The 13,307-nt window shown below is 45.2% G+C and overlaps 1 protein-coding gene across 1 annotated transcript in view; it reads left to right on the forward strand.

Moving 5' to 3' along the window:
• The window catches only part of MAN1A1 (mannosidase alpha class 1A member 1), a 463,708-nt gene that overhangs the window by 364,156 nt on the left and 86,245 nt on the right, over positions 1 to 13,307 (forward strand). The window contains exons 9-10 of the mRNA XM_086926729.1: positions 4,217 to 4,436; positions 12,052 to 12,224. Coding sequence (XP_086782855.1) covers positions 4,217 to 4,436; positions 12,052 to 12,224 — 393 coding nt within the window. The remainder of the gene's footprint in view (positions 1 to 4,216; positions 4,437 to 12,051; positions 12,225 to 13,307) is intronic.

The following is a 13,307-nucleotide window of genomic DNA, read 5'->3' on the forward strand; positions in this document are numbered from 1 at the left end:
ACAGAAGGCAGAACGGGCAGAGCAGCACAGGGGCAACGAGGGGAACAGAAGAGAAAACCGGGCAGAGACACGGGGCAGCGTGGGGTACAGAAGGAAAGACCGGGCAGAGAGAGCACGGGGACAGAGAGGGGAACAGAGGGAAGAATAGAGGGAAGAAAAAGGGGCCCGGACCACGTACAGGCAGCGGGGGAAGACAGACAACAGCAGTCAGACCCAACAATGAAAATAAAGGCAATACAATAAAAGCAATAAAGCAAAGCTACCTACGGCCTACCACTGGCCACCAGGGATGAGGCGCAGGTGGTAGATGTGCGGAGGGGGAGCGACATACCTGGTGGGGTCAAGGGTCGCTCTCCTCACCGCGCAGCGGCCGGCCTGTATGGGGAGGTGGGAGAGAGGAGCAGCTGGGAGGCGGGGGCAGCAGGTGGGTAGTCGGGGGGTGGGCCACAGGGGGCACAGTGGTGGGGGAAACAAGTGGAACAGAAGACAAAAGGGGCACAAAAACGAGGCACAGAAGGCATAAGGGCATAAAAAACGAGGGAAAACGAGTGGCACAGAGGGCAGAAGGGCACAAAAACTAGTGTAACAGAGGGCAGAAAGGCACAAAAAACGAGTGGAACAGAGGCAAGAAGGGCACAAAAAACGAGGGAAAAACGAGTGGAACAGAGGGCAAAAAGGCACAAAAAACGAGGGCAAACTAGTGGCACAGAGGGCAGAAGGGCACAAAAACGAGTGAAACAGAGGGCAGAGGCACAAAAAATGAGAGAAAAATGAGTGGCACGAAGGGCAGAAGGGCACAAAAAACGAGGGAAAAATGAGTGGGACAGAGCAGAGGCACAAGAAAATAGGGAAAACTAGTGGAACAGAGGGCAGAAAGGCACAAAAAACGAGTGGCACAGAGGGCAGAAGGGCACAAAAAAACGAGTGGAACAGGTCAGAAGGGCACAAAAACGTGGGATAAACGAGTGGAACAGAGGGCAGAAAGGCACAAAAAAGGAGGGAAAATGAGTGGAACAGAAGGGCACAAAAAACGAGTGGAATAGAGGGCAGAAGGGCACAAAAACGAGGGGAAAAAGAGTGGCACAGGGCAGAAGGGCACAAAAAACGAGTGGAATAGAGGGCAGAAGGGCACAAAAAACGAGTGGAACAGAGGGGAGAGGCACAAAAAATGAGGGGAAAACGAGTGGAGCAGAGGGCAGTAAGGCACAAAACACGAGGGGGAATCGAGTGGCACGAAGGGCAGAAGGGCACAAAAAACAAGTGGAACAGAGGGCAGAAGGCTGTGCTGTGCGGAGAGGGAGCGACCTACCTGGTGGGGGTCAAGGGTCGCTCCCCCCTTTGCACTCATGCAGACTTGAATACATGGGTCCCTAGGGTGAGTGGTGGGACTGACTAGTCACACTTACATTAAGAGTTTCAGTTCTCTAATTTGACCTAGATTGAGAAACTATTTATATTTCAACTATCTATACTTTTTATATTATATTATATTTATATTTCAGTTTAGTATGAATGGGTGACATTAGACACCCATACATTTTGACAGTTTACTTCTCACCCTAATGTTTTCTAATCATGAACCTTACATACAGAGTGGGATGTGGAGGCGATCTGGCAAATGTGACAAGACACAGAAACGGAGCTCAAAACAAATGCGGAGCGACTGAAAACAGACTTGCAGGAACCAACCTAAAAAATAATGCACATACACGAACAGAAATAGACAAAAGTGAAAGGATACAGGTGATAGGCCCCTGCTCCGTGGGAGGGAACAAGACACCAGAAGGAAGGACAAAAAACAAAGATTACCCACCCAGAAGCAAGCTTTTGGGAAGAACGTGCGAATAAATGTATAAATTCGATGGACGAGCTGTAAGCCCACAGAGTGGATATAGCATATCTCGAAGAGACCGCGCATGTGCTGCCTAGGCAAGACCTAAAAAAGAGGTCTTCAGACTTAACAGCCTTCGAATTAAACCACGTTTTGTCTCATTGCTGCTGGACTTTCCAACCTCTTTACAATCCAAATATTGTTGGAGTAGGATTGGATAAGAAAGGGGGTACATTTGGATGCAGTCCATCAGTCTGGGATTTGAGATGCGTTTTAATTACAGAAGGCCAGGTAGAAATGTTTTTTGCAGGTATGAAAATGATCACATGGAGGTGTCCAACACCTTCCAGATGTGCAGACCAAAAGAGTTGTGGAGTTTTATAAGCTGGTAAAGCAATCTGTAATTCAGGCATTAACGTTACTTTAGCAGTCGCAGTCACGGAAAACCATTCGATAGTCACTAGCCTTCCCCCTCTTCCCCATAACATGCATATCCCACCAGCCTTGAACACCAGGGTCATCCGACTGTCATCATTCCTTCCAGAAATGTGCGCTTTCCCAGGGCGTGAACACAGTTCTGTACTGGGCTCCAACTTAAAAGCTACTGGGCGATTTCCACAAGGCCTTTTTGAGGCTAACTGGGCAGGGGGAGGCTTGAGAATGGGGCGAGATGAGTTGTATTTGTAAATAATCACAAACCGTCAAAGAATTATTGTAACCTATAGGGAACGTAGGTTTGTTTTGGATAGTGTTTAAACTATAAAAATGAAAACGTGTTCATTTTCTGAAAAGTGGAATTAAGTGTAGGCAATTAGTAGGTATTCATGTAGCAAGGCTTTGTAGCCTTTGCTCCTGGAATCCATGTTTTATGGTGAAGCACGTTGGGGTTAATCTAGTAAGAGTGGTCGGATGTCTGAGTTTTGTGGTTAGGCTTCTCAGCCTGTGCTGTCCTACTTATTATACACCCGCCATACTGCGCGGTTAGAATTATTCGAATTCGAAACATATTAATGCAAACTCCAGGAAACAACATTTTCCAATGTGTGCGTGTCCTTTTGTTGAAATTGTATTTTTTGCAAATTTTGTCGGTTTGGCAGTCAGTTAAGTGCCCCCAAGTGGCAGGCTTTATTTTGCCACAGCATTGCCTTCCTTGGAATACAAATAGGGTATCTTTTTATCATGACGCTTTTCAGAACGTCTGTCTGGCCGCGCTTCAGAGCGCAGTATTTTCTGGGACATTATTTTGTAATCCGATCTCTGTTCCTATCGGTCACAAGTCCAGACGGCCCAAGAGCTGAATAATACATGAGCCCAGCTTCACTCTTCCTTACACGTATTGGATCCAGAGTGACAGACCACGCGGGAAGCTCACGTTCGCTCGGAATAAAGTTAGTGCGAGTTTATCCAGTATGTTAATTGGGGTCATTTGAAGGACAAGTGCAGTCGGGGGTTACTAGGACATCGTTTGACGGTTGGCCAGTAGCCTCTTCACTCCTGCATCGGGCTTACGTTGGCAGCCTTTGGGGTTTTCAGAATCTTTAGCTGCGAGGCTCCAATATGCAGAGTAGAGCACGCCCGTTTAGAGCAGTTCAAGTATGTGCTTGCCAAGACCTAAATGTACATTGTAAGCCAAGTGTATAAACTTTTAATTTATGTAAAAAGCTAGCCAAGCTTCATATCTGCCAAGTATTTTCATTTACTGCCAAATATTTTAAACTCCTCCTGTTTAGTCATCCATTTTCGCATTGACAAACCGTTCTGCTGTAAACACTGAGTGTTGTGATTGGCACAGTTTCATAATGTTAATCCTCGAAGATCTAGGTTGGATTGTTTGACATGAATGCACTTGTCTTAGTTTTGTCTCCTTTGTAGGTATGTTCCGCCATTACACTCGGTCTAGCAGTTTGGGTGTAATTACCACTCTTCTGTAAAAAGCAACCCTCTTGGGCAGAGAATATAGGGATTCTTGTGAACTCTGTGCTTTGTAAATAAAGGTTTAGGAGGGCTAATGATTTTGCTTCTCAGTTTGCTGGATGCAAGCATTTCGGCTGGTGTCTTACGAAAGATGGTATGGGTTTCGGTTTAGATGGCTATACATCCAATAGTTCTCATGATCTCTATCCTGATGGATTGATGAATGGATAGATTGATAGACTACTCTTCAGCTTTACTCGTTTAACACTTTTATAGTGGGTGCTCAGTCCCTCCCACTCGGGGACTTATTGATGCTTTAGGTACCTGCAAGTTCTATTTGGTAATCAATTTATTATTGCATTTTTTTGTCGGAAGTAGTCCGTAAGTACAGACTATTTGCGGTATGTTTCTATATATGTTGACTAATGTTTTAAAGCCGTGTTTAAATGTTTGACATTTGTAACCCCACAGGCTATCGAAAAGCATCTAATTCGAAAATCTAGCAGCGGGCTGACGTACATTGCTGAATGGAAAGGGGGACTCTTGGAGCACAAAATGGGCCACCTCACCTGTTTTGCTGGTGGCATGTACGCACTAGGAGCAGATGGCGCTCCCAGCGATAAAACAGGTCATCATATTGAACTTGGTGCTGAGATCACACGCACCTGTCATGAGTCCTATGATCGCACACGTAAGTATTTATTCTAATATTCAACTGCACGTGATAGGTTCTGTATTTTGTATCAGTGAAGTAGCTAGGCCATTGTTTATGCTTTCCTATTTTAAATCAATAATATTTTTATTTGAGGTTTGCTCTGCTGGCAAATGGTTTTGATATTTCAGTTCTGTTAAGATGTTCTACCTCCTCACAGATGACCTACTTTAAGGTCTGTCCAAGTGAATGATTATGGTGAATTAAAAATTATCTGTGAAGTGTTTGGGGCAGCTGGATTTTATTTTCTAATATCCCAGTTATTAGACTTTAAAGCATTGTTGTGCTTGCCTTTTAAGAACTGATTTATGTAAGCCGATTTCTTATAATGTGGCTACGTTACTATCTTTTGTAATTTAGATTTCCAACACCCATAGCTGTTGGATAGTTCCTACTCGCAAATACAAGACTAGTACCCAATTTGTTCTTATCATGAAAAGGAATGCTTGTACAGTTTTTGAGTCTGCAGTCACATTTGTGACATCTCTTAACACCATTGTGAGATATATCGCTCTATGAATAAAGTAAATAACCTTTTAAAACATTAGTCGAAGTTTCATATATATATTTAACTAAAATAAAGAACCTTTTAATCTTGAGGGTAACGTGATTATTTCAAGTATGACCATATGAGGTCAACAATCTGTCTTCTATAATTTAAATTATAAAGTGTTCAGAGGGTGAGATTGGATACTGCCTGCTTGGGGTCATTTGGGGATTGAACTAAGCATCCCCACCTTACCTTTTCCTATGACCTTTGTGAGGATAATTTGCAACAACATTTCACTGGAAGCCTTCCTCGACTATTTTAAGGTGTTTCTGGCCTTTCTCTTCAGTTTCCTCCTTTACTTGCTGCCTGGGTTATTTTAGTCCATATTACCATAAGGCTAAGGCAAGAGGACAGAAAAACACTATTCAATAGTTAAATAAACAAAGAGAAACAGTTGCTGGCAGCGCCTAGGCAGTCATCTTCATCTACAGAAATGTTGCCCAACTCATGGGCGCAGCGCGCTCATTTTTGTTTTGTTTGTTTTGTTTTTGGAAGACCTTTATTGTGCATAACATTGTTGCCATACATTGTACATTCCGTGACATGCATGGGCAGGTTGGGCCATGTATAGTTAATAGGATCCGTAGTCGAATGACACAGCCATTTAGCCGGTAACCCGGGGGTCCGGCGGCGATATTCATAAACATACATGGACAACAGTTTGGTATGCAGTTGTATAAATGATAGGTCTACATTTTATATTTTATTATGAACATAAACATTGCAGAGTTAGTCAAGCATTAGTACTGTTGTGTTCAGCGCTCAGGTCCCCTCTGAGGATCTTGGTATCCGTCGTGGTTAGACAATGGTGGGGGAGCTGTCTGCAGGTGGCGGTTCAGGTGAGTGTGCGTAATGCCGACGCAGGTGTAGCAAGATGTGTGATGGTATAGCTCGCTGAGGAATAGAGCAAGTGGTGAAGCTTGGCGTGGCATGTTCAGAGCCATTGTGTATGGAGACCAGGATGTCTGATGGTGCGGTGTGTATGCGACTCTCCAATGGTGCGAGTAGGAGATCGCATTGTAAAAGACCGGGGGGGGACGATAGGTGTATTGTATATCCTGGTCATGTCCTAGCGTGGGTGGGGTTCTAGTGTGTGTCTGCATCTAACTGCTGTCTTTGGGCGCTGTCGCGGCTCAGCAGACAGCAGGCGGTGTGAGTTCCTTGAGAGGGCCGCTTCTTGTCAGTTGCATGATGCAATGGTTACTTCCTTCTGCAATAAGGGAGGGAGTCTGGTCGGGAACTTGACCAGTAAGGTAACTAATCCTTATGTCTAAATAACCGCAGGAAAGAGAGATCTCTGTAAGTGGGGAAGCAAATGAGATCAGGGGAGGGAGAGAGGGGGGGGGGGCGGAGATCGATATGGGTTCCGGTCGGGGCGGCTGGGGTGGGGCGGGGTGCAGCTGGGTGTCTCGTAATGTAAAACAGTGGGCGCGGGGGGGGGAGATGGGACCCACGGCCATGATCGCTGTGGTCGTCAATTTGTGTCTTCGTAGTGGCAACAGGGCTTGCCGCCTCAGGTTATCCCTCGTTCCTGGCTGGCGCGCTGGTATGTCTTAAGGAGGTCATCCCAGAGTTGGGCGATGGGGAATTTTCGAAGCCCTGCAGTTTCCTCCCGGAGGAGGACCGTGCTTTCCGCACGCGCCCAGTTGGTGATGGAAGTGTGCCAGTGTCGAATGTGTGGGGGGTCGTGGCTTTCCAATGTTTAGTGAGTAGGCGTTTCGCTGTTATGAGACCCATGTCCCAGAAGCGCGCTTGTACCTTAAGTTTCGTGCGTCTATATAAACCCAGGATGCACGCCTCCCATGTGTGGGATAGTTGTTAGTCAGCGTCTTGGGTGAGCAACGCTGTGACGTCGTCCCAGTACGGTTGTATATTTGGGCAGTGCCACAGCATGTGTAGGAGGTCAGCTCCATGGAGGGAGCAGCGTTGACAAGCAGCAGTCGTGGTTGTGAAGTACCTATTAATTTTGTCGGGCGTGAGGTAAGCGCGGTGTACAATGTAAAATTGAATGATTTTAAAACGGGGGTTGCGTGGGATGTACGTCGGTCCGGCCAAAATCATCTCCCATTCCTTGTCGGTCCAGTCCCGTCCTCTGTCTGTCGCCCATTTCTCCCGTAGCGGCGTCGTTGATGGTTGTGAGTGTGTCTGCAGGGCTTGCGCTAGCCAGTGGATGATGTGTGAGCCGTTGCCCATGACGTGCAAGTATTTCACAAAGGTGTTCATCGGCGGCTTCACTGTCATGTCGCCCCAGGAGGTGGTGAGCGTGCGCAAGAGGGACGCATCGAACAGGAACTGGCCAGCCGGGAGGCCTGTGTCAGCTGCCAGAGTCGCAAAGGGGAGCAACTCTCCATCTGCATACAGGTCACTAAGCGTGTCTATGCCAGCTTGCGTCCAAGCTGTCAGGCGTGTCTCAGTCAGTGCACCAGTCGGGCCCGGAGTGCCCAGTAGGGGCAGTATAGGGGCATATGGTGTTGTTGTTCGTGTGAGTTTCAGACATCTCAGGAAGCACTTGCGTGCTACTGCAAGGTGCAACTGGGAGGGGCAGGGAGCCTTGGTGAGTGGGTGGAACAATGTGCAAAGTTGGGTTTGTGTCCAGGCAGCGGTGTCCGAGGCAATGTCGTCCAGATGGTTGCCGCTTAGCCATCCCGTCACCCATTGTAATTGTGCCGAAAGGTAGTACAGCTCCATGTTGGGGACCGCCAGGCCTCCCGAATCAGTTGGCATATACAACTTGGTCAGCGCCACTCGGGGGCGGCCCGAGTTCCAGATGAGGCTTCGCTGCAGGACCTCCAGGTCTCGGAATACTCTGCTAGGCACATACGTGGGAAGATTAGCAAAGTAATATAGCAGTCTAGGCAGTACAATTATTTTGGTCAGCGCTATTCGGCTAGGAACATTAAGGGGCAAGGTGTTCCAGAAGGTGATTTGTGCCCTAATTGAGGCGATCGTCCGCAGGAGGTTCCCTTCCAGGACGTCTGTCGGATCCCGGTAAATTCGTATGCCTAGATACCGAAAGGTGGTAGGGTACCATTGTAATCTCCCCCCGCCCAGGCGGATGTCGCACTTGGGTGTGTCAGGACTGAAGGGATAGGCCCCGGACTTGGCCCAGTTGACTCGCAGACCCGACATCTCTTCAAATGTCCGGAAGACGTCAGTAAGGGAGGCCGGAATGTCAGTGATGTCTCTAACATACAGCAGTAAGTCATCTGCATAGAGTGACACTGCATGCAGGCCATCCGCCAACGGTATCCCCCATTCAGGTCCCTGTGTCCTGAGAATCGTGGCCAGGGGTTCCATGGCTAGCGAGAACAGTATGGGCGATAGGGGGCAGCCTTGTCTGGTGCCCCTCCGTACCCGGATCGCGTCTGAAAGCAGTGCGCCCGTGCGGACCCGAACTGTCGGTCTATCATATAGGAGGCCCACCATAGCCACGTAGTCCTCTCCCAGCTGGCACTTTTCAGTAACTGCTCTCAGGAACGGCCACTCGACCGAGTCAAAGGCCTTTTCCAGGTCCAATATCAGGCACCCTGCCCTGGGCCATTGCTGAACAGCGTACTTTTTTATCCGGAAGAGGCGACGGATGTTGTGGGAGGTGTGCCGTGTCGGGACAAAGCCATTTTGGTCCGGGTAAACCAGATGGGGTATGTGTGGAGCCAGTCTGCGGGCTAGTGTGGAGGCCAGGATTTTGTAGTCCGTATTCAGTAGCTCTAGGGGGCGGTACGAGCCCATCTGTGTGCTGTCTTTATTCGGTTTGAGGATAGAGATTAGAGTGGCTTCATTTAGGGGCACAGCGCACTCATGTTAGAGATGAGGACACATACCCTTCTACCAAAGTTACTGATCCCAGTGTGTCACAAGACAGGTCTGAATGGTCCAAAGAGTCAGAGAACAAGATTAGAAGCTAAATGTTGGAAGTGAAACACACCAGATTTTCTGAGGAGAGGTGCCTCCCACGCTCAAGGAAAAGAAGTGAAAGGTTGCCACTTTGAACTACTCGGTGCTGTGCTTATCCAGTTGTTAACATGACAACTGGTCAAAGTTCCAAGGAAAACAAATATTTTAACAAGTAATAAACTTAATTCCCCCCTTCCCACCCACTCTTCATGTCTAAGTGTGCAGTAACTCTATTTGTCCACGTCTATAATTTCATAACCATCTGTCTGAAGTGCCGCACTATGTTCCACCTATCCCAATTCCTGTTCCGGGTTTGTTGTGAATCCCTCACCTCTACCTCTCCATCCAGGGGATCCTTCAAATCTGCAAGCATCATGGACCATGCTCGCGCATCATCCAAGTCTATCATCTTTCATCCGAACTGGACCGCTGTTGCCCACTCTTTCATATCTCTCAGCCATCTGCTTAAAGGCGGTGGAGTCTGGCTAAGCCACAAGATTGCTATTCTCCGCTTTGCAATCACCAACCCCAGAGCACAAACTTCCTACTCAGATTTTTCTTTTTCGCGGTGGGTATTCGATTCAATAGAGCAGAGCGGACTGTCCTGGGAATGGACCATCCAGTCGCCCCATGTATAAGTTTCAACCCTCCCTACCAGAATGGGTCAGACCGTAGCACTCCCATATTATATGCACAAAGCGTGCTGCTGCTTCTCCACATCTAGGCCAAGTGCCTGATCGCTCCGGGTAAATTTTACTTAGTCTGTATGAGGTTAGTTATTCCTGGTGCACTATATTATATAGAATTAACTTAAAACGGGCATTGGAGCTCGCCTCTCGAACTCCTTCATATACTTTTGCCCACTCACGTTCTAATATGGGTTCCTCCAACTCCTCTTCCCACCTTGCCTGAACCGGGAGGACATTGACCGACTGTTGTCTCAAAGGGCCCTATAAATGTGGCACATAAAGTGCCACCCACCCGCCAGAGATAGCGCCTAAGTGCAGCGGGGGGGGGGGGGGGGGGGGGTCGAGAGACGGCCACAAGGGGAAATTATTTATTTAGTTTTCCCTTGTGGTAGTCTTTTTTTTTATTATTTTTTTATTCCAGACATCTTTATAATTATCTCAAATTGGGGCTTAGGTATGTCACTTTAATGTTTTTAAGTACAAATAAACCTTGTCCCAGATCCACACATCCCACTCGTTCAGATACTGCTTTGAAAAATAAATCTATATTAACTCTATACTCGACCTATATTTTTTGTTTAGGACTGGGTGGTTCAAACTAACATAATCACAATTCTGTACGACTTTTCTCACCAAGATTTTAATGAAGTTAGAGCTACCCCCTTAATAAAATAATTTTCTCCAATTCCGGGGAGTAGTCCACACTTCTTTTAACTTTTCAATCACTATTTTCTAAAAAGAACCCAATGAAGGCAAATGGCAACCGACTGTCTTGTTGGTGCCTGAGGGTTCTTCTTGTGGCACTCTGCATGCAACCCTAACTGTTTGACTGTTCTTTGTTTAAAATAATTTCTCTACTTGGTGGTAGCTATTGACTATCCCTTTACTTTTATAGTCACACTTCTGTTGATTTATAATTATTATATTTAATAGTAATTTTTATGTAGACCTTGTTTTACGGAGCCTGTACTACTGCTGCCTGTGGAGTGCCGCATTGCCATTGTTAAGCCAAATGGGGGCTTCCTCAGTGCTTGTCTGTGTGTTATCCTATTGATTGTGAGTGGGTAGTAGGTGAACATTCAAATGACTCTTGAATCAGGACAACCAGTTTTGGAGATATTTGGGCTTGAGGGTGCAGTAGGACCCTTACACGAAATATTAATGTTTCCCTAATGGCAGGTTTGAACCAGTTGGGCCTCCTGAAAACCCCTTCCCATCTCCCTATGTCTGCAGTTTCCAATGTGAACTCCCCTTTTCAAGACCCGGTTCCCTAAAATGTAGTGCCTCCCAGAGTACCTAATGTAGGTACCAAGTTCATTCAGGCAACACTGATTTTTGAAGACCATTCATTTCTTGCTATAATTTGTCTCTTAAGGAATGTATTTATAATCCTAGCCTGCCTGTCGCTGTCATTTATCACATCCTTTCGGGCTTCTCTAATCGTTTACTTGTCCTTTGACGAAGGGACTAGTGTGTTTCGCCAAACAGCAAAATTTCCCTTTTTTGAGTTCGGGGTTGGGTATTTTGGGCGTAATTTCGGTAAATTACCAGTAGCATATGTTGCTGAGAAACCATTGCAAATAACATTTACATTGCGAAATAAAGCCCACACAAAGAAACTGAGATCCTATTCCACTATTGCTAGGGACTCACAACCTCAGGCCAAGAGTAGAAGAATGTTCACAGACGCATAACGCTGTTTTAGCTATAAAAAATATTTGACTCCTATGCGTCCAGAAGTTTCCAGGGCCATCTGGTGTTTGTGCTGAATTATAAATGCCATAAGTTACCCGCCATTAAATAAAGCTATATTTGTTGGCAAGAAAAAAAAACTTCTTTTAGTCAGATTTGTGTGTGGTTTTTGTCATGTACTTTCTTTCCTCATATCTACTTTCACATCCTGAAATCAGCATTAGCTCTTCTTACTTGTTAAACTTTAAGACATTTCAAGAGCTCAATTATTCTCCAAGGCAAAAATCTAGGGATTAGAAATGCCCTTTTGAAAGGGTTTGTGTTGACTTTTTTTTTTTGTTAAAGGTGCATTTAATTCGTAAACTCGTTGCGTATGCCTTAGTACGGATTCTTCAGCTGCTTTATATTATATTTAATAGTAATGTTTATGTGGACCTTGTTTTACCTCGTTGTTTTTTTGTCATTTGTTGTTTTGTATGTACCTGGGCATTTTTACATTAATTTGCTGATTGGAAAAACTGATACTTAAATACACAACGCCAGAGGTATAGCCTTTATCATGTCATGAAGGAAATAATAAATGAACATATGTTGAGATCCCAACGCTCAGCTGCTGGCATTCAAACCTTTACCTAGAGCCATGGTTTGTTTTAAAATTGTCTTAATCAAAAGATGTTTCGTTGTCCTTAACATGTATGTTCAGATATATTATGTGCAAGTGAACACTCAGTACATTTTATAAATATATAGGCAATTTTTCCCCTTTTAGCTATGAAATTAGGACCAGAGGCCTTCAGGTTTGATGGTGGGGTTGAAGCCATTGCCACAAGGCAAAATGAAAAGTATTACATCTTGCGACCAGAAGTAATTGAAACCTATATGTATATGTGGCGATTCACTCATGACCCCAAATACCGACAGTGGGGCTGGGAAGCTATTGAGGTACGTGCACTGTTTTTAACTGTTGTAAAATGGGAAAAATGATTTTTGTTTGTTTTTAATTCATAATACTGATCAATTTAACAGTTTACAGAATAGCTGTTGCGGGCAACAGCCCATTTACAGTAGCTTGTACACTATTAACAATTCATGATGCTTAATGTTGAGCATATCAGATTTAGCTCACCATTATCATCGTATCCACAATTGTGATGACTTTCATTCATTATGGCGTGCACCTAGAGGCAATAAAGTTCTCTGTGTAAATTAGATTAAAAAAATTACTCGACAAAACAGTGTACCTGTCATTGTGTATTAGAGCTGATAGGGAAAATTTCTTGATTTTGCTGTATCTGCTGCCTATTCTAACAAACAGATGAGCTACCTAAAATACACATACACTTAAGATACTGTATAAGCGATGGCATGCTCCACGCCTGAACAGAATTTCATTTATTTATCCAACGAGAAGTGGGACCATAATTAGCCATGATCGTAACCTTGACCAGTCTATTTCCCAAAATGGCTTCTGGGACCGGCATGATTTTGGTAGGTTCTTAAAAATCTGTACCTTTGTATCCCATCACTTTTTTTTCGTGGTGCATAGGCAGCAATATCACAGCTTTTGGTTGTAAGTAGTCCATTAATTAAGTTAGACCCTAATGTGGTCAGGTTTTTCTCGTACCTTGCAACGTCTTGGTGGAATTTTGACATGAGTAACATGTGAAAGAGAGGATTTGAATTTTAATCCTTATGTTTGAGACCACATAAACATGGAATTGCCTGTGGAGGTCTACAAAGCCAAACTGAAGCAGATATCACTATGGATTCATGTAACTTTAGGAGTTGTTTCCTGTGGAGCCCAGTTAAAGCACTAGTGGTGAGGTTCCAACTTCGAAAGTACACGTGGTTTATTGGGTTCTCTCCCATGTTTGGCCTGCAGCAGTTGAGAACTTTACTAAGCATGCTAAAGGAAAGAGACACCCTTGAGTTCTGCATTCATTTTTGCGTCATTGAACAGGTTTGAGCCAGATGTGTTCCCTTTGTTTTTTACTTTATCAGTTGGAGCAAAGACCGCACCGGAGT

The sequence above is a fragment of the Lissotriton vulgaris genome, chromosome 6 (genome assembly GCF_964263255.1).
Source record: "Lissotriton vulgaris chromosome 6, aLisVul1.2, whole genome shotgun sequence".
NCBI lineage: Eukaryota > Metazoa > Chordata > Amphibia > Caudata > Salamandridae > Lissotriton > Lissotriton vulgaris.